Raw genomic sequence first — 23,658 nt, 5'->3', positions numbered from 1 at the left:
TTCCTGTAGTGAGAGTCAGCTTTTATTACTCACTGTGACATCATGGCCAGACTTTCGTTTTTTTTTTTTTCAGGGGCAGCTGCAGTGAGCTCAGTTCCTATTGATGTAGGCACACATCCAGAACTACATCTCCCAAGAGCCTCTTCCTCATACACAATGCGTGGACCGGCCCATTAAGGCAGCATCACTGTTTTGCTGGGTAAAAAATGAATGCATACATGCGGAGAGGGGAAGAGAGGGGCAGGGAGAGGCCAAAGAGGAAGAAAACAAAGGCGCACTAACCTAGTGTATAGAGGTTAAAAAAATGTAATACAATTTTAAAATATATACAGGGCCTACTCACAAGTGTAGCAGAAAGAATTGCAGTAAAGCTTAATCGACATAAGCTGCAAAGAGATGACCTCGAACGATGCTCCGATCAGTCGTGGGAAAAGGGAAGGGGGTTATCCACCGGCTGACGCGTTCCGAAGCTCTACGCCCAGCAGTGACAAAGAGGGGCAGGGAGAGGCCAAAGAGGGGCAGGGAGAGGCCAATGAGGGGCAGGGAGAGGCCAAAGAAGGGCAGGGAGAGGCCAATGAGGGGCAGGGAGAGGCCAATGAGGGGCAGGGAGAGGCCAATGAGGGGCAGGGAGAGGCCAATGAGGGGCAGGGAGAGGCCAAAGGGGGGCAGGGAGAGGCCAAAGGGGGGCAGGGAGAGGCCAAAGGGGGGCAGGGAGAGGCCAAAGAGGGGCAGGGAGAGGCCAAAGAGGGGCAGGGAGAGACCAAGAGGGGCAGGGAGAGGCCAATGAGAAGCAGGGAGAGGCCAATGAGGGGCAGGGAGGGAGGCCAAAGAGGGGCAGGGAGAGGCCAAAGAAGGGCAGGAAGAGGCCAAAGAAGGGCAGGAAGAGGCCAAAGAAGGGCAGGGAGAGGCCAAACGGGGCAGGGAGAGGCCAAAGAGGGGCAGGGAGAGGCCAAACGGGGCAGGGAGAGGCCAAAAGGGGCCGGGAGAGGCAAAGAGGGGCCAGGAGAGGCAAAGAGGGGTGGGGAAAGGAGGAATTCTTAAGTCCAGCGGGCAGGGCTGACAACCCTGGTTGGTATATCAGTGCACCAGAAGCGCTGTGTTGTCAGCCCAAACAGCAAGTCAGGATCTCACTGGATTCACTCACTCTGGTGTTTTTCTGTACTTGCAACATATTTAAAAGAGATAAACACTGGAAATCTGCATGTGTTGCAGAGTACTAATTATATTATATATATATTTTTTGTGAAATTTTGCACTGACATATACATTAAAGAAGTTTCTATGGTCACAGTCGGGGCCGGGTCAAGGGGGTGGGCAGGAGGGACGGCTGCCCTAGGCACTGTGGTACCATGTGAGGTGGGAGGGCATCACAAGGAGATTGCGGGCAGGGGATTTGTGTTGGGAGGGGAAAATTGGGGGGCGTCAGGAGGTAAGAATTGTTCTAGGATGGGAAATTTGGGGAGGTGCGCTAGGAGTGATGATTTGGGGGCAGTGCCGGCCCAAGACATTGTGCTGCCTGGTACCAAGAATGAAATGCTGCCCCCCCCCCCCAAAAAAAAAATTAAGCCCACCAAAATGCCCAAACATCCATTATTTTATATCATGATAACTAAAGTGGACCTATCCTGGCTCTATACATGTATATAGGAGTATAAAAAGGACCTGTTATGGCTCTATTCATGCAATTAGCCCCACAGTGGAGCGGAGAGCGGAACAGGAGGAGCGGTCGGGCGGCAATTAGCCCCACAGTGGAGTGGAGAGCGAAGCTGGCGGAATGGGATGGCGTGCAGGCAGGAAATTTGCTGCCCCCCTGAAAGTGCTGCCTGGTACAATGGTACCATCGGGTCCCATGGTAGGGCCGGCCCTGTTTGGGGGGGGGGGGGGGGGTGAATGAGTTGAGAGGGGATATGGAGGAAGAGGATTTGGATCCTCCTCCTGGCCAATCGGGAAGCGGGTGTGATACCTGTCACCCGATTGGCTGAAAGGACAGGTGATCCTATTGGGCGCCTAGGAGGAGGGGAGACGCAAAGCGGAAGCGAGGAGAAGAGCCTTGATGCCTGATCCCCGACACCGCCTAGATGAGGTAAGTGCCGGCGGTTTGAGTTGCCAGGGGGTTGGGGGTTCGGTTGTTTGCCGCCCCCCAAACAAAAAAACCTCCAGCCGCCACTGACACATAGATCACCCAGAGGGGAATGTTTTTTCCTCAACAAAAATGGAGTTACACTTTAAAACTATACATACATTTATGTCAACATAAGACCCATCCTTACCTGTCTCTGCATTTCCTCCACTTGTCTCTGAGAAACTCCCTGCAGAATGCTGATCATCTCCAAGATCTTCTCTTCTGGAATCACCACCGACGCCCTGGAATCAGAGGAATGGACAACGTCTTATAGGTTTGGTTCATACCTACAGGTGCAACCCAGCACAGGCGCATACCCGTGACGCAACGCATAGGGGCGACCGATTGATTTCATTTTATTTCCGCAAGAAACGGAGAACAGAAGTGTCAAAAAAATAAATAAAATAACTTGCCGCACCGTGCAGTTTGGCGAGCACAACATGGCACATTGTTTGCAGATGCATGGGGTGCCATTAATAATTAAGGGCTAGATCCACGTAGCCTGGCGCATTGTTGCGTCCGGCGTAGCGTATCTCTGATACACTACGCCGCCGTAACTTTCAGCGTATTTTCCTTATCCTCAAAGAATATGCGCCGTAAGTTACGGCGGCGTAGTGTAACTTTGGCGGCGTAAGGGCGTGCAATTCAAATGGATGAGATGGGGGCGTGTTTTATGTAAATAAATCTTGACCCGACGTAAATTACATTTTTTTGGGGGTATCCCAGTGCGCATGCTCGAAATGAACCCGCAACAAGCCAATGTTTACGACGTGAACGTCATTCTACTCAAAGCCCTATTCGCAAACGACTTATGCAAACGACGTAAAAAATTTAAATTTCGATGCGGGAACGACGGCCATACTTAACATAGGTTACGCCTCATATAGCAGGGGTAACTATACGCCGGAAAAAGCCGAACGCAAACGACGTAAAAAAATGCGCCGGCCAAACGTACGTTTGTGGATTCGCGTATCTAGCTAATTTGCATACTCGACTGGGAAATCGACGGAAACGCCACCTAGCGGCCAGCGTAAATATGCACCTTAGATCCGACGGCGTACTAAGACGTACGCCAGTCGGATATAGCCCAGCTTCAGGCGTATCTTGTTTTGTGGATACAAAACAAAAGATACGCCGGAGCAAACTAGAAGTTATGCGGCGTATCAATAGATACGCCAGCGTAACTTCTTTGAGGATCTGGCCCTAAAAGTACCGCGCTGCATGCCTGCTCAAATATTTGTTCCCTCTGTTTTCACCCGGTGATCTGGCCAGTAACACACCTCCTGTATTAGATTGCCCGCACTCTGGATTAAGGAGCACAGGGGGGCACCCATTGGACAGCAGCATTGTCAGTCTGCGGGAAGGGGAGTGTTAGAAGGACTATTAGATTTAAATACAAATTTAATACAAATTTTTAAATATAAACTTCTGCTAATACATTATAATCAGTTATAGCAAAGAGTGTTTTTCCTTTTGGGGTAAAGGTTTTACATAAATAAATAAAAGCTGATCATTTTAAGCACCCCTGCCAGTGTTAAAGGGGTTGTAAAGGTACAATTGTTTTTCCTAAATAGCTTCCTTTACCTCAGTGCAGTCCTCCTTCACTTACCTCATCCTTCCATTTTGCTTTTAAATGTCCTTATTTCTTCTGAGAAATCCTCACTTCCTGTTCTTCTGTCTGTAACTCCACACAGTAATGCAAGGCTTTCTCCCTGGTGTGGAGTGTCCTGCTCGCCCCCTCCCTTGGACTACAGGAGAGTCAGGAGGCCCACTAACACACAGCTCCTTTCTCTATCTGCAATGTAGAGAGCGTCCTGACTCTCCTGTAGTCCAAGGGAGAGGGCGAGCACGACACTCCACACCAGGGAGAAAGCTTCGCATTACTGTGTGGAGTTACAGACAGTTACTACAGGAGAGTCAGGACGTTCTGTACGTCGCAGATAGAGAAAGGAGCTGTGTGTTAGTTGGCGTCCTGACTCTTCTGTAGTCCAAGGGAGGGGGCGAGCACGACACTCCACACCAGGGAGAAAGCCTTGCATTACTGTGTGGAGTTACAGACAGAAGAACAGGAAGTGAGTATTTCTCAGAAGAAATAAGGACATTTAAAAGCAAAATGGAAGGATGAGGTAAGTGAAGGAGGACTGCACTAAGGGAAAGGAAGCTATTTTATGGACTGGTGTGGAGGGACACTCCACACCAGGGAAAAAGCCTTGCATTACTGTGTGGAGTTACAGTATGAGGAAGTGGGGCGGTGGACCCAAGTCCTGCTGTGCAAGTCTATGGAGCACTGGGATTACCTCTCCCCATAGCCAGCGGCTGGCTATGGTAGTCCCGCAGAAGAAAAGGATAAGATACGCCGAAATTAGGCTAAGATCCGACTGGCGTAAGTCTCTTATGCCGTCGTATCTTAGTTGCATATTTACGCTGGCCGCTAGGTAGCGCTTCCGTCGATTTATGCAAGGAATATGCTAATTAGGTAGATACGCCGATTCAGAAACGTACGTCCGCCCGGTGCATTTTTTTACGTCGTTTACGTTAGGCTTTTTCCCTGCTATATGAGGGGTATCCTATGTTAAGTATGGACGTCGTTCCCGCGTCGAATTTTGAACATTTTACGTTGTTTGCGTAAGTTGTTCGCGAATAGGGCTGTACGTAAGTTACGTTCACGTCTAAAGCATTGACGATTTGCGGCGTAATTTCGAGCATGCGCACTGGGATTCTTTCACGAACGGCGCATGCGCCGTTCGTAAAAAACGTCAAATACGTGGGCTCACAATTAATTTAAATAAAACACGCCCACATCACCCACATTTGAATTAGGCGGGCTTACGCCGGACCACATACGCTACGCCGCCGTAACTTAGGGCGCAAGTTCTTTATGAATACGGAACTTGCGTCCTAAGTTACGGCGGCAGAAAATTACGCCGGGCTATCTGAATCTAGCCCTGGGAGCGGTTACTCGGCTCGTGGTGCCCCCATTGCAATCTGCGGGAGGGAGGGGCCAGGATTACAGAAGAGGGACCCCGAGAAGAGGAGGATCTGGGCTGCTCTGTGCAAATCCACTGCGACAGAGCAGGTAAGTATGACATGTTTATTATTTGTATAGGGAAAAAAAATAGACTTTACAAAATTATTGGCTAAAGAAACCTAATAATGGGGAACGTTACCTCTTCCAGTCCAGCACCTCAGAGAAGGGCAGTACGTAGGAGTCGGCCAGGATAACGGGGACACAACCAGCCTGAAGGACGTCACTGAGAACCGTTTGTCCCAAGCGGGCGCCGCGGAAGACGAGGCAGAATTTGGCCTCCTACGAATGGAAACAGAGGACAGGTCAAAGCATTATTAGATTTTATATCACGTCCCAGAAACCAAACAGCAAAAACAGCTGGGGTGACCCGCCAGTGTAAAGCAGTCACCCCAGAATTTCATCTATCAAGAAATGTGGTTGGACACAATAGGTAACTTCTGGGGGGGGGAGGGGGACATGATGAGGAAGGTGTCAGGGGATGCAAAAGAATGGAGTCTTTGCCCTGGGTGAAAGAAAGTCCACTGGCCAGCAGGGGACCATAGAAGAGGAGGAATGGTCTGCTCTCTGCAATACGACACAATGCACAAATCAGGAAGTAATCTTTTTTTATTTTAAGGAAAATAAGAAACAAAGGTTTACAATCACTTTAACCATTTGCCGACCAGCCGCCGTCGTTTTACGGCGGCAGGTCGGCTCCCCTGCGCGAAAGCCGTACAATAACGTTGGCTCTCTCGCAGGCCACTAGGGAGGCGCTCTCCCCCGACTTCCGTGCGTGTGCCCGGCGGGCGCGATCGCCGCAGGGCACAAGCGATCGCTCGTTACAGAGCGAGGACTGGGAGCTGTGTATGTAAACACACCGCTCCCGATCCTGTCAGGGGGAGAAATGCTGATCTTCTGTTCATACAATGTATGAACAGCGATCAATCATTTCCCCTAGTGAGGCCACCCCCCCTACAGTTAGAACACACCCAGGGAACATACTTAACCCCTTCCCCGCCCCCCGCCCCCTAGTGTTAACCCCTTCCCTGCCAGTGGCATTTTTATAGTAATCCAATGCATTTTTATAGCACTGATCGCTATAAAAATGACAATGGTCCCAAAAAATGTGTCAGAAGTGTCTGAAGTGTCCGCCATAATGTCGCAGTACCAAAAAATAAAAATAAAAACCGCTGATCGCCGCCATTACTAATAAAAAAAAAAATATTAATGCCATAAAAATACCCCCTATTTTGTAAACGCTATAACTTTTACAAAAAAATATGTAGAAGAATACGTATCGGCCTAAATTGAGGAAAAAAACTTTTTTTTTATATATTTTTGGGGATATTTATTATAGCAAAAAGTTAAAAAATATTAATTTTTTTCAAATTTGTCGCTCTATTTTTGTTTATAGTTTTATATAAACTAAAAACCGCAGAGGTGATCAAATACCACCAAAAGAAAGCTCTATTTGTGGGAAAAAAAGGACGCCAATTTTGTTTGGGAGCCACGTCGCACGATCGCGCAATTGTCAGTTAAAGCGAGGCAGTGCCGAATCGCAAAAAGGGCTCTGGTCTTTGACCAGCAATATGGTCCGGGGGTTAAGTGGTTAAATATTCACTGGACCCCTGCACCCATCACCCCTCACCCTCTCTGACAACATCTACCTGAAGAACTTGCGGGTAGTCGTAGACAATATTCTTATTGCAGCGTTTCCGATGTGGCGACGCGTCATCAGACAGGTTACTGCACTTATCCAGGATCACCACCGACTCAACGTTTTCCGCTCGGATCGCCTCCAGATCGGCACGGAACTCAGGGTGCAGAGCCGTCTGTGAGGAGAGGAGGAAGAAGGTCCGGGGGCTGCAGAGAGAGGAAAGGACGGTCAGACTCTCGGCCGGTATGAAGAACTCACCCGTCACACAATTCTCTATAATGTCATCTAATTCCTCAGACCTCGTTATAAAGAATATACACCACCGATGACCTCATTGTGGAAACGCATGACTGTTATTTAGACTAGCTTGGTGCAATACATCACTGACCCGTCACAATAACAGCCAGGCAGCAAGCATTTTCAGATTTGCATGACGCCAAAGTTGCGCCAACTTTGGTGAAACTTTGGATGGGTGCAACTGGGATACGACTTTGGCTTGGTTTGTGCTCTGACATGCACTGATAACTGTGAGAACTTCTATAGACAGGTGTGTGCCTTTCCAAATCATGTCCAATCAACTGAATTTACCCCAGGTGGACTCCAATCAAGTTGTAGAATTGATGATCAGTGGAAACAGGAGGCACCTGAACTCAATGTTAAGTGTCATGGCAAAAGCTGTGATACTTGTGCACATGGGAGGAGCCTGCGATACTTGTGCACATGGGAGGAGCCTGCGATACTTGTGCACATGGGAGGAGCCTGCGATACTTGTGCACATGGGAGGAGCCTGCGATACTTGTGCACATGGGAGGAGCCTGCGATACTTGTGCACATGGGAGGAGCCTGCGATACTTGTGCACATGGGAGGAGCCTGCGATACTTCTGTACATGGGAGGAGCCTGCGATACTTCTGTACATGGGAGGAGCCTGCGATACTTCTGTACATGGGAGGAGCCTGCGATACTTCTGTACATGGGAGGAGCCTGCGATACTTCTGTACATGGGAGGAGCCTGCGATACTTCTGTGCATGGGAGGAGCCTGTGATACTTCTGTACATGGGAGGAGCCTGCGATACTTCTGTACATGGGAGGAGCCTTGCGATACTTCTGTACATGGGAGGAGCCTGCGATACTTCTGTACATGGGAAGAGCATGCGATACTTCTGTACATGGGATTTCTGTTTTTTATTTTAAATAAATTTGCAAAGATTTCAAACAACCTTCTCTCACGTTGTCATTATGGGGGATTGTCTATCGAATTTGGAGGAAAATAATGAATTTAATCCATTTTGGAATAAGGCTGTAACATACCAAAATGTGGAAAAAGTGAAGCGCTGTGAATACTTTCCGGATGCACTGTACAGTATACAGACTGAATGAAATTTCACCTTATACTTTTGTTAACTCCTGAGTCATCAGCTCCACCTAGTGGCCAAAATGCGATATCTCTCATGGAGATTTTTTTGGTCCGGTAAACATACCATTGAAAGAGTTTGATTGATTGCTACCTGTTGATCCTGCAGGAATAGAAAGTGAAAGTCTCGCCACACACCTCACCCGGCCCAAATAGATAGCAGGTAAAAGCCGCCTCGGCTCCATTCATCCAGGGAACGTACCCAACATGTTTTGCCCCATCCTCCATGAATAAGCCCCGGCGATGGGGCGAAACATGTTGGGGACGGGGAGCTTATCCCGGGCACCATTACCAGATCACCGGACCTCCACTTCATACACAACACCAAGCCAGAAACGGAGACACACTGACCCTGGGGCCCGCTCAGGTAGGTTCACTTCAGACAGAGGACTGTAGACGGGAATGCTGACGTCATATCCCTGGCGGTAAGTCCACATTGAGAATCCTCCGCCGGCCAACACCGCTCTGCAAGAGAGATCAATGACAGACGCTTTAAAATAATAAGCTTCATAGTCCATGTGTATATTTCTCTGTACATAATATATATTTAATATAAATAATAATATAGATGGCAGAGATCTCATTTACATATAATATTACTCTAGTAAGTAAAGCTAAAGATTAATCTGCTTCTATTTCCCCGTCTCATCCACATGCTCATTACATTTGTTAACAACACCTTTGTATTTTCATTACATGTCTTATTACAGACCCAGTGATGTCATCACCGAGTCTCTGTGCTTCTCTCTGGGTTAAGTAACACTTTAAAATGTAAGCAGTGGGCTGGCTCTTGGGAGGAGTTATGCAAATAATAATATGCAAGCAGTGGGTTGGCTCTTGGGAGGAGTTATGCAAATAATAATATGCAAGCAGTGGGTTGGCTCTTGGGAGGAGTTATGCAAATAATAATATGCAAGCAGTGGGTTGGCTCTTGGGAGGAGTTATGCAAATAATAATATGCAAGCAGTGGGTTGGCTCTTGGTAGGAGTTATGCAAATAATAATATGCAAGTGGTGGACTGACTACTGGGAGGAGTTATGCAAATATTAAAATGCAAGCAGTGGGCTGGCTCTTGGGAGGAGTTATGCAAATAATATGAAAGCAGTGGGTTGGCTCTTGGGAGGAGTTATGCAAATAATATGCAAGCAGTGGGTTGGCTCTTGGGAGGAGTTATGCAAATAATAAAAAGGAAGCAGTGGGTTGGCTCTTGGGAGGAGTTATGCAAATAATAAAAAGGAAGCAGTGGGTTGGCTCTTGGAAGGAGTTATGCAAATAATAAAAAGGAAGCAGTGGGTTGGCTCTTGGGAGGAGTTATGCAAATAATAAAAAGGAAGCAGTGGGTTGGCTCTTGGGAGGAGTTATGCAAATAATATGCAAGCAGTAGGCTGGCTCTTGGGAGGAGTTATGCAAATATGAAAGCAGTGGGTTGGCTCTTGGGGGGAGTTATGCAAATAATATGCAAGCAGTGGGCTGGCTCTTGGGAGGAGTTATGCAAATATGAAAGCAGTGGGTAGGCTCTTGGGAGGAGTTATGCAAATAATATGCAAGCAGTGGGTTGGCTCTTGGGAGGAGTTATGCAAATATGAAAGCAGAGGGTTGGCTCTTGGGAGGAGTTATGTAAATAATAAAAAGGAAGCAGTGGGCTGGCTCTTGGGAGGAGTTATGCAAATATGAAAGCAGAGGGTTGGCTCTTGGGAGGAGTTATGTAAATAATAAAAAGGAAGCAGTGGGCTGGCTCTTGGGAGGAATAATACAAATAATATGCAAGCAGTGGGTTGGCTCTTGGGAGGAGTTATGCAATTTTTTAAATAAAAAGCAGTGGGTTGGCTCTTGGGAGGAGTTATGCAAATAATATGCAAGTGGTGGACTGACTACTGGGAGGAGTTATGCAAATATTAAAATGTAAGCAGTGGGCTGGCTCTTGGGAGGAGTTATGCACATAATATGAAAGCAGTGGGTTGGCTCTTGGTAAGAGTTATGCAAATATTAAAATGCAAGCAGTGGGTTGGCTCTTGGGAGGAGTTATGCAAATATTAAAATGCAAGCAGTGGGTTGGCTTTCAGTCTGAATGAGTGGGTGTTCCAAGACAAGCTTCATTTGCATAGGGGATAACGAGCCTCCTGGATGTTGGGTGGGCTAGGGACAGGCAGGCTGGGTTGGAAAGCGCTAGATGATGCTGGATGTCCTCCAGCCAGGAAAAGGAAGGCTCTATCGGACTTGCTGCAACTTCTTATGCGCATTGCAAAAAGCTCACAGTGTGCAGTGAAATCAGAGAAAGACATTTCAGTCCAGGAGAGGAGTCTGTACAACTGTGCGAGGCCGAAGGCAGATTTAATGGTGAGCTCTGCAGGCAACAGCGCCCCCTAATGCAGAACGACACAATGTACAGGTGATGTGAATACACAATATAGAAGATATTCGCACATTACACAGATAAGATCCACACAGGTTATTCCCGGGACAAGCAATATTGCCATGATCTCTATAGAAGAGGTAATATACAGAGTGACACATGGCGGTGATGACCCCCGTCCCCGTACACGGCGATACCATCTGATGATCAGTGTGAGGAGCTGTCAGCGCAGAGACGCCAGCCGTCCCATCAACTATAATTACAATCATTACAGAGCAAAAACAATGGACAGAAGAGGTCCTGAGGGGAGGGGGGGGGGGGTGTACACCCCACAGACATCTATGTCACCATCAGGTCAGGCTGGAGACGTCCTCTGATACGACAAGGCTCTTCTCTGTAATAATCAAAGAATATTACCCATACTTATAAATATATCATACCTCTACCTGGAGGGGAAAAAATCTCTTAAAGAGGACCTGTCATGCTTTTTTTCTATTACAAGGGACGTTTACATTCATTGCAATAGGAATAAAAGTGACCCAACATTTTTAAAAGGACAGCGTAAAAAGAAAAAATTCAAAGTAAAATAAAAAATAAAACCGGTTCTTATATTAATTTTGGCTACAAAAAATACACTAGGGCTTATTTTCGGGATAGGGCTTATTTATTTACTGTATTAATATTGTATACGCATAAAGTGTGCAATAAGTCTCAAGTCTGTCTGGCTCAGTGTTTCTCAACTCCAGTCCTCAAGGCGCCCCAACAGGTTATGTTTTCAGGATTTCCCTCAGATAAAACGGCTGTGGTAATTACTAAGGCAGTGAAACGGATCAAATCACTTGTGCAAAATAACGGAGAGCCTGAAAACATGACCCGTTGGGGTGCCTTGAGGACTGGAGTTGAGAAACACTGGTCTGGCTGAGTCTTAAAGTGGTTGTAACCCTTAAAAAAAAATCCTGTTCCTTTTAAATCATGAAATAAATCAATAAATACATTTTTATAAAAATGTCCTCTGTCTTCTCCTCCCCTGCCCCCCCCCCCCTCATTGTCAGGTCAGGAGAAAGTATCTAAAGTACCTTTTATTACAGCTCCCTTCTCTGGGAAGCGCTCTCCCAAGGGGGTTACCTTGCGGGCACACTCCTGTGTTATACACTCGGTGGCCATAGCCGCCAAGTGTATGACTCGGAGCCACTCCACCCCGGCACGCTGAGTCATTGATTTGATTGACAGCAGCAGGAGCCAATGGTTGAGATGCCATCAATCTAACCAATGAAGAGCCGACAAGCCGTTTGGAAAGCGATGCGGGAACGAGCCCACGGAAGATCGGGGCTCAGGAAAGTAAAAGGGGGGCACAGGGGGGGGATGCGGAGAGTGCAAGGTGCTTTTTCACCTTAATGCAGGGATCCTCAAACTACGGCCTTCCAGCTGTTGCGGAACTACACATCCCATGAGGCATTGTAATACACTGACATTCACAGACATGACTTGGCATGATGGGAATTGTAGTTCCTGAACAACTGGAGGGCCGTAGTTTGAAGACCCATGCCTTAATGCATAGGATGTATTAAGGTGAAAAAACACAAAAGGTTTACACCCACTTTACCAGGCTGCACTCATAGAACAGAACTGATCCATTTTGTTGGAACATGACTGCCACCTTGTGGACGTCAGAGAGAACACCACAGCCTTTTTTTAAAACTACAAACATATAATTAAGATCTTAAAAAAGAAGAACGGAAAAAACAATATTTTTTTCTGTCTCCTTTTATTCCTTCCAAAACTTTCCACCCACACTGGAAAAATCCTCTTTATAATAATGAAGAGTCTGTGATCAATAATTGGGCAGCACAGTGGCCAAGTGGTTAGCACTTCCGCCGGGCAGATCCCGAACATTATACTAGCTTACACGTTCTCCCTGTGTGGGTTTCCTCCAACATTCCAAAGACATGCTGGTAGGCTAACTGCTTGCCGACCAGCCGCCGCACTTTTACGGCGGCAGGTCGGCTCCCCTGCGCGAGAGCCCGTAGCTATACGTCGGCTCTCGCGCAGGCCACTAGGGGCGCGTGCGCTCTCCCCCGACTCCCGTGCACGTGCCCGGTGGGCGCGATCGCCGCCGGGCACACGCGATCGCTCGTTACAGAGCGGGGACCGGGAGCTGTGTGAGTAAACACACAGCTCCCGGTCCTGTCAGGGGGAGAAATGCTGATCTTCTGTTCATACAATGTATGAACAGAAGATCAGTCTTTCCCCGAGTGAGTCTCACCCCCCCCCCCTACAGTTAGAACACACCCAGGGAACATACTTAACCCCTTCCCCGACCCCTAGTGTTAACCCCTTCACTGCCAGTGGTATTTTTATAGTAATCCAATGCATTTTTATAACACTGATCGCTAGAAAAATGACAATGGTCCAAAAAATGTGTCTGAAGTGTCCGAAGTGTCCGCCATAATGTCGCAGTACTGAGAAAAAAAAAAAATCGCAGATCGCCGCCATTACTAGTAAAAAAAAAAATATTAATAAAAATGCCATAAAAATACCCCCTATTTTGTAAACGCTATAACTTTTGCGCAAACCAATCAATAAACGCTTATTGCGATTTTTTTTTTACGAAAAATAGGTAGAAGAATACGTATCGGCCTAAACGGAGGAAAAAAAATGTTTTTTTATATATTTTTGGGAGATATTTATTATAGCAAAAAATATTAATTTTTTTCAAAATTGTCGCTCTAGTTTTGTTTATAGCGCAAAAACCGCAGAGGTGATCAAATACCACCAAAAGAAAGCTCTATTTGTGGGGAAAAAAAGGACACCAATTTTAAAGCGACGCAGTGCCGAATCGCAAAAAGTGCTCTGGTCTTTGACCAGCAATATGGTCCGGGGTTAAGTGGTTAATTGGCTCCTGTCTAAATTGGCCCCTGGTATGTGAGTTAGGGACCTTAGATTGTAAGCTCATAGGGGGGGCAGGGACTGATGTGAATGTATAATACAGTAAAACCTTGGTTTGAGAGTAACTTGGTTTGAGAGCGTTTTGCAAGCCACGCAAATTGTTTTAATAAATGTTGCGTACTATTTTCAGTTGTAGCTTCCTGTGTTCTATTTTTCATAAAATAAAATAAAAGATATGTAAGAAAAAAAAAAATGTTGCCTTGATATACAAGCGATGTCTTGATATAAGAGTAGCGTCATGTCACAACTGAGTATAAAAGAGAAGAGAGGAGCCTCCAAGTGTAGCAATATGGTCACATTTAATGAAGGTACAATATTTAGCATCTTATTGCTACACTTACATGCTTTGATATACAAGTGCTTTGGATTACAAGCATGTTTCTGGAAGGAATTATCCTCGCAATCCAAGGTTGTACTATAGATGTAAAGTGCTGTGTACATTGACGGCGCTATATATGTACCAGTAATGAATAAATATGACGCCTTTACCTGTCTCTAGGTACGTCCAGGGCAGTGTTATAATCGGGGGGACCTCCGGGTAACATGTTAAACAGTAAGTGATTGGTCCCTCGATCCCACCTAAAAGAGAAAAGACAATTCAGAGGTTCTAGAACTGACAGCGACCGTTACAGAGAAATACAAACAAGATTATTTAATCAACTATTAAAAAAATGACAATATTAAAAATCAACTACCAATCAGTACAGCGGAACCTCGGATTACGAGTATAATCCGTTCCAGGAGAATGCTTGTAATCCAAAGCACTCGCATATCAAAGCGAGTTTCCCCATAGAAGTCAATGGAAACTAAAATAATTTGTTCCGCATTGCCTTCAATGGCATGCAATACCGCATATGGCCAGAGGTGGGGGGGGCGCCGGAGAGCCTCGGAAACACACGAAAAGGCCCGAGGACAGCTCGGCTGACCTCGGCAAACCTCGAAAAGGCTCGGGAACTGAGTATTTCCAAGCATTTTCGAACTGGGAAGTTTGGCGCCGCTCATCTTCGGCGCCCCCCCACCGCAGGCCAAACGTGGTACTGCACACTGCTTTGGCTTGAATCGTGCTTGTTTTGCGAGACAACACTCACAAAGCGAGTTAGGATTTTTAAAAATACAGCGCTTGTATTGCGAATCGCTCGTTAACCGCGTGACTCGCAATCCGAGGTTCCACTGTAATCCTGTACGGCATTTAACCGCTTGCCACACAGTACATTTACTGAGAGCGGGCTGCACAGCCAGGCATGGCAACGTACTGGCACGCCGCCACGTACTTCTTGGTTTTCAGGCACGCATGTGCGCACCCCCTGCTGACCCTGTGCTGGGATTGGACAAATCATGAGTTTGTCAGCAGGTTACAGACAATGATTAGGGCTGCACACCTGCTGATCGGCTGAGGCCAATCGCAGCACAGAGTTCTGTGTTTACAAACACAAAGACATCGATCTGGCTGCTTCTTCTCCCTGAAACCAACATGAAGTTCAGGGGAAAAAAACAGCCAGACCTGCGGATCAGAGCAGCACACATTACACGTGTTAGGCACACAGTTAACCCCTTCCCAGCCAGTGTCATTATCACAGTGTACAGTATTATTAATGATGGGATTGGGCGTGTTCCGATCGGACCCGTCAGGAAGCAGTCACTGCACACCGCCAATCACACCTAATGGCATGGTCAGGTGACCACATACTGTTGGCCATATAGTAGGTGTGACGGTCAGGTGCCCACATGTTGGGTATATAGTAGGTGTGACGGTCAGGTGCCCACATGTTGGTCACATAGTAGGTGTGACAGTCAGGTGTCCACATGTTGGTCACATAGTAGGTGTGACAGTCAGGTGCCCACATGTTGGTCGCATAGTAGGTGTGACGGTCAGGTGTCCACATGTTGGTCGCATAGTAGGTGTGACGGTCAGGTGTCCACATGTTGGTCGCATAGTAGGTGTGACAGTCAGGTGTCCACATGTTGGTCACATAGTAGGTGTGACGGTCAGGTGCCCACATGTTGGTCGCATAGTAAGTGTGACAGTCAGGTGTCCACATGTTGGTCACATTCGGTGTGATGACGGTCAGGTGCCCACATATTGGTCACATTAGGTGTAACGGTCAGGTGCCCACGTGTTGGTCACATAGTATGTGTGATGGTCAGGTGTCCACATGTTGGTCACATAGTAGGTATGACGGTCAGGTGTCCACATGTTGGTCACATAGTAGGTGTGACAGTCAGGTGCCCACATGTTGGTCACATAGTAGGTGTGACAGTCAGGTGTCCACATGTTGGTCACATAGTAGGTGTGACAGTCAGGTGCCCACATGTTGGTCACATTAGGTGTGATGACGGTCAGGTGCCCACATGTTGGTCACATAGTAGGTGTGACGGTCAGGTGCCCACATGTTGGTCACATAGTAGGTGTGACGGTCAGGTGCCCACATGTTGGTCACATAGTAGGTGTGATTATGGTCAGGTGTCCACATGTTGGTCACATAGTAGGTGTGACAGTCAGGTGCCCACGTGTTGGTCGCATAGTAGGTGTGACAGTCAGGTGCCCACATGTTGGTCACATTAGGTGCGACGGTCAGGTGCCCACATGTTGGTCACATAGTAGGTGTGACGGTCAGGTGCCCACATGTTGGTCACATAGTAGGTGTGACAGTCAGGTGCCCACATGTTGGTCACATAGTAGATGTGATTATGGTCAGGTGTCCACATGTTGGTCACATTAGGTGTGATGACAGTCAGGTGCCCACATGTTGGTCACATAGTAGGTGTGATTACGGTCAGGTGCCCACATGTTGGTCGCATAGTAGGTGTGACAGTCAGGTGTCCACATGTTGGTCACATTAGGTGTGACAGTCAGGTGCCCACATATTGGTCACATAGTAGGTGTTACAGTAGGTGTGATTATGGTCAGGTGCCCACATGTTGGTCACATAGTAGGTGTGACAGTCAGGTGCCCACATGTTGGTCACATAGTAGGTGTGATTACGGTCAGGTGCCCACACGGTTGGGTATATGGCAGGTATGATGAAGTTCGGGTGTCAAACCTTTCTTCAGAGAAGATTCACAGAATTTTACCCCCCACCCTTTTACCTTAGGAGTTGTGCCAAGGCCTGTGCCGTCTCCTTAATGCGCAGATTATTCTGATTGAGGACGTCGATGGAAGGGAGGTAGAGGCAGGCTCGGCTCACATCCTCCGTGTAGAACTCACTCTGCGACACGGCGGTGAGCAGCTGGTTGTACTCCCGGGAGATGGTACTGCCCACCGAGCCCCCGTACTCGTCCGTGTACTTCTTCAGGGGGTAGATGTAAACCTTCACCTTGTTCTTGGGGTTGTACCCGCAGCGGTAGACGTCGAAGCAGGTGTGCATGCGGCAGCTCAGGTCCCCGCGCTCCGGCAGCGGGCTGTCCTCGGGGAGCCTGACGGCGGGGACGTCCTGGACGCTCTGCTCCTCGGGGCTCCAGTCGCTGGACGGCTCGATGGTGTGAGGCCAAAACTGGAACATGCCGGTGGCGATGAGGCCCAGGAGCACCACCGAGAAGAGGGCGATGTAGTACACTCTGTGCTTGGACTTCATTCTGGGGATCAGGACGGGACCCCGGCTGTTGTACTTAACCGAGGAGCACATACTGGACCCTCCTTCCCCGATCTACTGCACTACTGAGGGAGAGAGAGAGGGGGCGTTAGAGGATAGAAAACCACCAACCACGTCCCTACCTACCTAGTGTAACACTACAGAGTACACACAAGAAGGCAACCGAAACTGGAGGCCCTACCTAGTGTAACACTACAGAGAACACACAAGAAACTGGAGGCCCTACCTAGTGTAACACTACAGAGAACACACAAGAAACTGCAAAAAAAGAGATAAAAAGAGAAAAAGAGAGAAAAGGAGAGAAAAAGAGAGAAAAGGAGATAAAAGGAGAGAAAAAGAGAGAAAAGGAGATAAAAGGAGAGAAAAAGAGAGAAAAGGAGAGAAAAAGAGAGAAAAATAAAAAGAGATAAAAAGAGAAAAAAATAAAAAGAGAGAAAAAGAGATAAAAAGAGAGAAAAGGAGATAAAAAGAGAGAAAAGGAGATAAAAAGAGAGAAAAAGAGAGAGAAAAAGAGAAAAAAAGAAAAAGATAAAAAGTGAGAAAAGGAGAGAAAAAGATAAAAAGATGTAAAAAGAGAAAAAAAAAGATATAAAGAGAGAAAAAGATAAAAAGAGAAAAAGAGCCGTTAAAAAATAAATAAAAGATCACTCGAATGTCAGCACATGACAGACCATGAGGCCTGAGAACATTATCAAGCAAATGACCAGCAGATTGCACGGCTAAAGTCTGCAGCATCCAATGGTGAGCAGGCAGGAGTATGCACATCTAAAGGGATGCTGGGGGTGTGTTCTTTCACACATTTGAGGACAGTAAACCGACACCGGTCCAGGAGACCACGCCCACAAATGGTGAAAAGCACATGTGACTGGTGGGAGGCGAGGGGAGAGGAGGGACCAAGTCACTCAAATACAGCAGATCTTCCACCCAAGGACAGATGTTTTACTCCAACGCTGATCTTCCACCTTGACACTTAACTTCCACCCCAGGACAGATCTGCTACACCAACCCCGATCTTCCACCCCGGGACAGATCTGCTACACCAACCCCGATCTTCCACCCCGGGACAGATCTGCTACACCAACCCTGATCTTCCACCCCAGGACAGATCTGCTACACCAACCCCGATCTTCCACCCCGGGACAGATCTGCTACACCAACCTCGATCTTCCACCCCGGGACAGATCTGCTACACCAACCTCGATCTTCCACCCCGGGACAGATCTGCTACACCAACCCCGATCTTCCACCCCGGGACAGATCTGCTACACCAACCCTGATCTTCCACCCCAGGACAGATCTTCTACACCAACCCTGATCTTCCACCCCAGGACAGATCTAACACCCCGGGAAAGATCTTCTACACCAACCCCGATCTTCCACCCCAGGATAGAACTTCTACACCAACCCTGATCTTCCATGCCAGGACAGATCTGGGTGGACAGATCATTTACACCAACCCTGATCTTCCACCCCGGGACAAAATTTTACATCTACACCAACCCTGATCTTCCACCCCAGGACAAACCTACACCAACCCTGATCTTCTACACCAACCCCGATCTTCCACCTCAGGACAGACCTTTTACGCCAACCCCGATCTTCCACCCCAGATCAGATCTTCCACCCTGACACTGATTTTTCCACCCCAGGACATCTTCCACACCAACTGTGCTCTGCCCTGCATCAGATCTTACACACCAGGACAGATCTTCCATCCCAGGACAGATGTTTCACTCCAACAACGATCTTCCACACCCAGGAACAGATCTTCCACTCTCAATTAGATCTTCCACCCCAGGACAGATCTACGCCAACCCTGATCTTCCATCCAAGGACAGATCTTCTACACCAACCGTGATCTTCCACCCCAGGACAGATCTTCTACACCCAACGTGATCTTCCATCCCGGGACAGATCTTCTACACCAGGGATAGGCAATTAGCGGACCTCCAGCTGTTGCAAAACTACAAGTCCCATCATGCTTCTGCCTCTGAGTGTCATGTTTGTGGCTGTCAGAGTCTTGCTATGCCTCATGGGACTTGTAGTTCTGCAACAGCTGGAGGTCCGCTAATTGCATATCAGTGTTCTACACCAACCCTGATCTTCCACCCCGGGACAGATCTTCTACTACACCAACCCTGATCTTCCACCCCGGGACAGATCTTCTACTACACCAACCCTGATCTTCTACCCCAGGACAAACCTTTTACGCCAACCCCGATCTTCCATCCCAGATCAGATCTTCCACCCCGACACTGATTTTCCACCCCAGGACATCTTCCACACCAACTGTGCTCTGCCCTGCATCAGATCTTACACACCAGGACAGATCTTCCATCCCAGGACAGATGTTTCACTCCAACAACGATCTTCCACACCCAGGAACAGATCTTCCACTCTCAATTAGATCTTTCACCCCAGGACAGATCTACGCCAACCCCGATCTTCCATCCAAGGACAGATGTTTGCTCCAACACTGTTTTTCCACCCCAGATCAGATCTTCCACCCTGACACTGAATTTCCACCCCAGGACACTCCAACAACGATCTTCCACACCCAGGCACATCTTCTACACCAACCCTGATCTTCCCCCCAGGACAGATCTTCACCAACCCTGATCTTCCACCCCAGGACAGATCTTCTACACCAACCCCGATCTTCCACCCCAGGACAGATCGTCTATACCAACCATCATCTTCCACCACGAGACAGATCTTCCACAACAACCCTGATCTTCTACACCAACCGTGATCTTCCACCCCAGGACAGATCTTCTACACCAACCGTGATCTTCCACCCCAGGACAGATCTTCTACACCAACCGTGATCTTCCACCCCAGGACAGATCTGCTACACCAACCGTGATCTTCCATCCCAGGACAGATCTTCTACACCAACCGTGATCTTCCACCCCAGGACAGATCTTCTACACCAACCATGATCTTCCACCCCGGGACAGATCTTCTACACCAACCCCGATCTTCCACCCCAGGACAGATCTTCTACACCAACCCCGATCTTCCACCCCAGGACAGATCTTCAACACCAACCCTTATCTTCCACCCCAGGACAGATCTTCTACACCAACCCTGATCTTCTACACCAACCCCGATCTTCCATCCCATGACAGATCTTCTACACCAACCGTGATCTTCCACCCCAGGACAGATCTTCTACACCAACCGTGATCTTCCACCCCAGGACAGATCTTCTATACCAACCATCATCTTCCATCCAAGGACAGATCATCTACGCCAACCTGATCTTCCCCCCGGGACAGATCTTCTACACCAACCCTGATCTTCCACCCCGGGACAGATCTTCTACACCAACCGTGATCTTCCACCCCAGGACAGATCTTCTATACCAACCATCATCTTCCATCCAAGGACAGATCATCTACGCCAACCTGATCTTCCACCCCGGGACAGATCTTCTACACCAACCCTGATCTTCCACCCCGGGACAGATCTTCTACACCAACCCCAATCTTCCATCCAAGCACAGATCATCTACACCAACCCTGATATTCCACCCCGGGACAGATCTTCTACACCAACCGTGATCTTCCACCCCGGGACAGATCTTCTACATCAACAGTGATCTTCCACCCGGGACAGATCTTCTACATCAACAGTGATCTTCCACCCCGGGACAGATCTTTTACACCAACCCTGATCTTCCACCCCGGGACAGATCTTCTACACCAACCGTGATCTTCCACCCCAGGACAGATCTTCTACACCAACCGTGATCTTCCACCCCAGGACAGATCTGCTACACCAACCGTGATCTTCCATCCCAGGACAGATCTTCTACACCAACCGTGATCTTCCACCCCAGGACAGATCTTCTACACCAACCATGATCTTCCACCCCGGGACAGATCTTCTACACCAACCCCGATCTTCCACCCCAGGACAGATCTTCTACACCAACCCCGATCTTCCACCCCAGGACAGATCTTCAACACCAACCCTTATCTTCCACCCCAGGACAGATCTTCTACACCAACCCTGATCTTCTACACCAACCCCGATCTTCCATCCCATGACAGATCTTCTACACCAACCGTGATCTTCCACCCCAGGACAGATCTTCTACACCAACCGTGATCTTCCACCCCAGGACAGATCTTCTATACCAACCATCATCTTCCATCCAAGGACAGATCATCTACGCCAACCTGATCTTCCCCCCGGGACAGATCTTCTACACCAACCCTGATCTTCCACCCCGGGACAGAACTTCTACACCAACCGTGATCTTCCACCCCAGGACAGATCTTCTATACCAACCATCATCTTCCATCCAAGGACAGATCATCTACGCCAACCTGATCTTCCACCCCGGGACAGATCTTCTACACCAACCCTGATCTTCCACCCCGGGACAGATCTTCTACACCAACCCCAATCTTCCATCCAAGCACAGATCATCTACACCAACCCTGATATTCCACCCCGGGACAGATCTTCTACACCAACCGTGATCTTCCACCCCGGGACAGATCTTCTACATCAACAGTGATCTTCCACCCGGGACAGATCTTCTACATCAACAGTGATCTTCCACCCCGGGACAGATCTTTTACACCAACCCTGATCTTCCACCCCGGGACAGATCTTCTACATCAACGGTGATCTTCCACCCCGGGACAGATCTTTTACACCAACCCTGATCTTCCACCCCAGGACAGATCTTCTACACCAACCCAGACCTCCCACCCCAGGACAGATCTTCTACACCAACCCTGATCTTCCACCCCAGGACAGATCTTCTACACCAACCCTGATCTTCCACCCCAGGACAGATCTTCTACACCAACCCCGATCTTCCACCCCAGGACAGATCTTCCACCCCAGGACAGATCTTCTACACCAACCCTGATCTTCCACCCCAGGACAGATCTTCTACACCAACCCTGATCTTCCACCCCAGGACAGATCTTCTACATCAACCCTGATATTCCACCCCAGGACAGATCTTCTAAACCAACCTTGATCCCCCACCCCAGGACAGATCTTCCACACCAACCGTGATCTTCCACCCCGGGACAGATCTTCTACACCAACCTTGATCTTCCACCCCATAACAGATCTTATACACCAACCCTGATCTTCTGCGCCAACTCCAATCTTCCATCCCAGGACAGATCTTCTACACCAACCCTGATCTTCTACATCAACTGTGATCTTCCACCCCGGGACAGATCTTTTACACCAACCCCAATCTTCCACCCCAGGACAGATCATCTACACCAACCCCAATCTTCCACCCCAGGACAGAACTTCTACACCAACCCCAATCTTCCACCCCAGGACAGATCATCTACACCAACCTTGATCTTCCACCCCAGGACAGAACTTCTACACCAACCCCAATCTTCCATCCCAGGACAGATCTTATTTACAAACCTCGATCTCCCACCCCAGGACAGATCTTCTACACCAACCCTGATCTTCCACCCCAGGACAGATCTTCTACACCAACCCTGATCTTCCACCCCAGGACAGATCTTCTACACCAACCCTGATCTTCCACCCCCAAGACTGATCTTTTACACCGACCCTGATCTTCCACTTCTACCACTGATATTTCACCACGGGGGCAAATCTTCCACCCCCAGACACAGATTTCTCTCACTCCCGAGCACTGATTTCCCACCCTGGGACGTCTCTCTCACCCCTCCCCCCTCACTCTATGTCTCCGGTCCCCTCCTCTGATATGCCCGGTCTGGGAGAGGGTGGAGAGGGCGGAGAGGGGGGTCTTACCTCCGGCCTCGGGCCGCCCCGCTCAGCTCACATCTCCCCCCAGACACACTCTGTAGATGCGGAAACAACGTCACTGTCAGCTGATCACCTCCAACATCCCGGAACATGTCCGCAACACAGAGGGGCGCCGCCATCTTCCCGGAGACCAGACCAGCCTGTACAAGTCTATGGAATGTCAATCTCATACAATGGCAGGCAATAGAGCGCCGATGTATCGTCCCATTCCCCATACATTGTGTGCTACATACTTGCCTGGACCCCGAACCTGTCATCACAGAGCTTTACAGGGGGACGTTTTATATTCTGTTATTTATTCATATTTACATTTTATATTTAATTTTATATCTGTATTTTATTTTATTTTTTCATTTATTTTATTTTATTTCATTAACCACTTCCATACCGGGCCTATTTTGGCACTTCTCTGCTACATGCATAAATCATATTTTTTTTTTGTTAGAAAATTACTCAGAACCCCCAAACACTATATATGTTTTTTTAGCAGACACCCTAGGGAATAAAATGCCGGCCATTGCAACTTTTTATCTCGCACAGTATTTGTGCAATAATTTTTTAAACGCCTTTTTTTGGGGAAAAAAAAGAGGTTTTGTGAATTAAAAAATAACAAAACAGTAAAGTTAGCCCAATTTTTTTGTATAATGTGAAAGATGAAGTTACGCCGAGTAAATAGATACTTAACATGTCACGCTTTAAAATTGCGCACACTCATGGAATGGCGCCAAACGTCAGTACTTAAAAATCACTATAGGCGTTGCTTATTTTTTTTTTACAAG

The 23,658-nt window shown here is 48.0% G+C and overlaps 1 protein-coding gene across 4 annotated transcripts in view; it reads right to left on the bottom strand.

Moving 5' to 3' along the window:
* Nucleotides 1–22,964, bottom strand: part of EXT2 (exostosin glycosyltransferase 2) — an 86,947-nt gene extending 63,983 nt beyond the window's left edge. For 2 of the 4 annotated variants that reach the window (XR_005744161.1, XM_040328050.1), the window contains exons 1-7: nt 22,865–22,964; nt 16,587–17,154; nt 13,989–14,078; nt 8,552–8,665; nt 6,797–6,992; nt 5,290–5,429; nt 2,271–2,364 (exon numbers count right to left, since the gene is read on the bottom strand). Coding sequence is in view for 3 of the 4 variants with exons in the window: in XM_040328050.1 (XP_040183984.1) it covers nt 2,271–2,364; nt 5,290–5,429; nt 6,797–6,992; nt 8,552–8,665; nt 13,989–14,078; nt 16,587–17,122 (1,170 nt within the window). In the remaining variant the exon portion in view is untranslated. Of the gene's footprint in view, nt 1–2,270; nt 2,365–5,289; nt 5,430–6,796; nt 6,993–8,551; nt 8,666–13,988; nt 14,079–16,586; nt 17,155–18,787; nt 18,943–22,864 lie in introns of those variants that run through there. The other 2 variants (XM_040328053.1, XM_040328052.1) reach the window with 2 other exon arrangements.
* Nucleotides 22,965–23,658: the final 694 nt, after the last annotated feature.

Source organism: Rana temporaria, chromosome 11 (assembly GCF_905171775.1).
Source record: "Rana temporaria chromosome 11, aRanTem1.1, whole genome shotgun sequence".
NCBI classification, from domain to species: Eukaryota; Metazoa; Chordata; class Amphibia; order Anura; family Ranidae; genus Rana; species Rana temporaria.
This window is presented reverse-complemented; position numbering and strand designations above follow the sequence as displayed.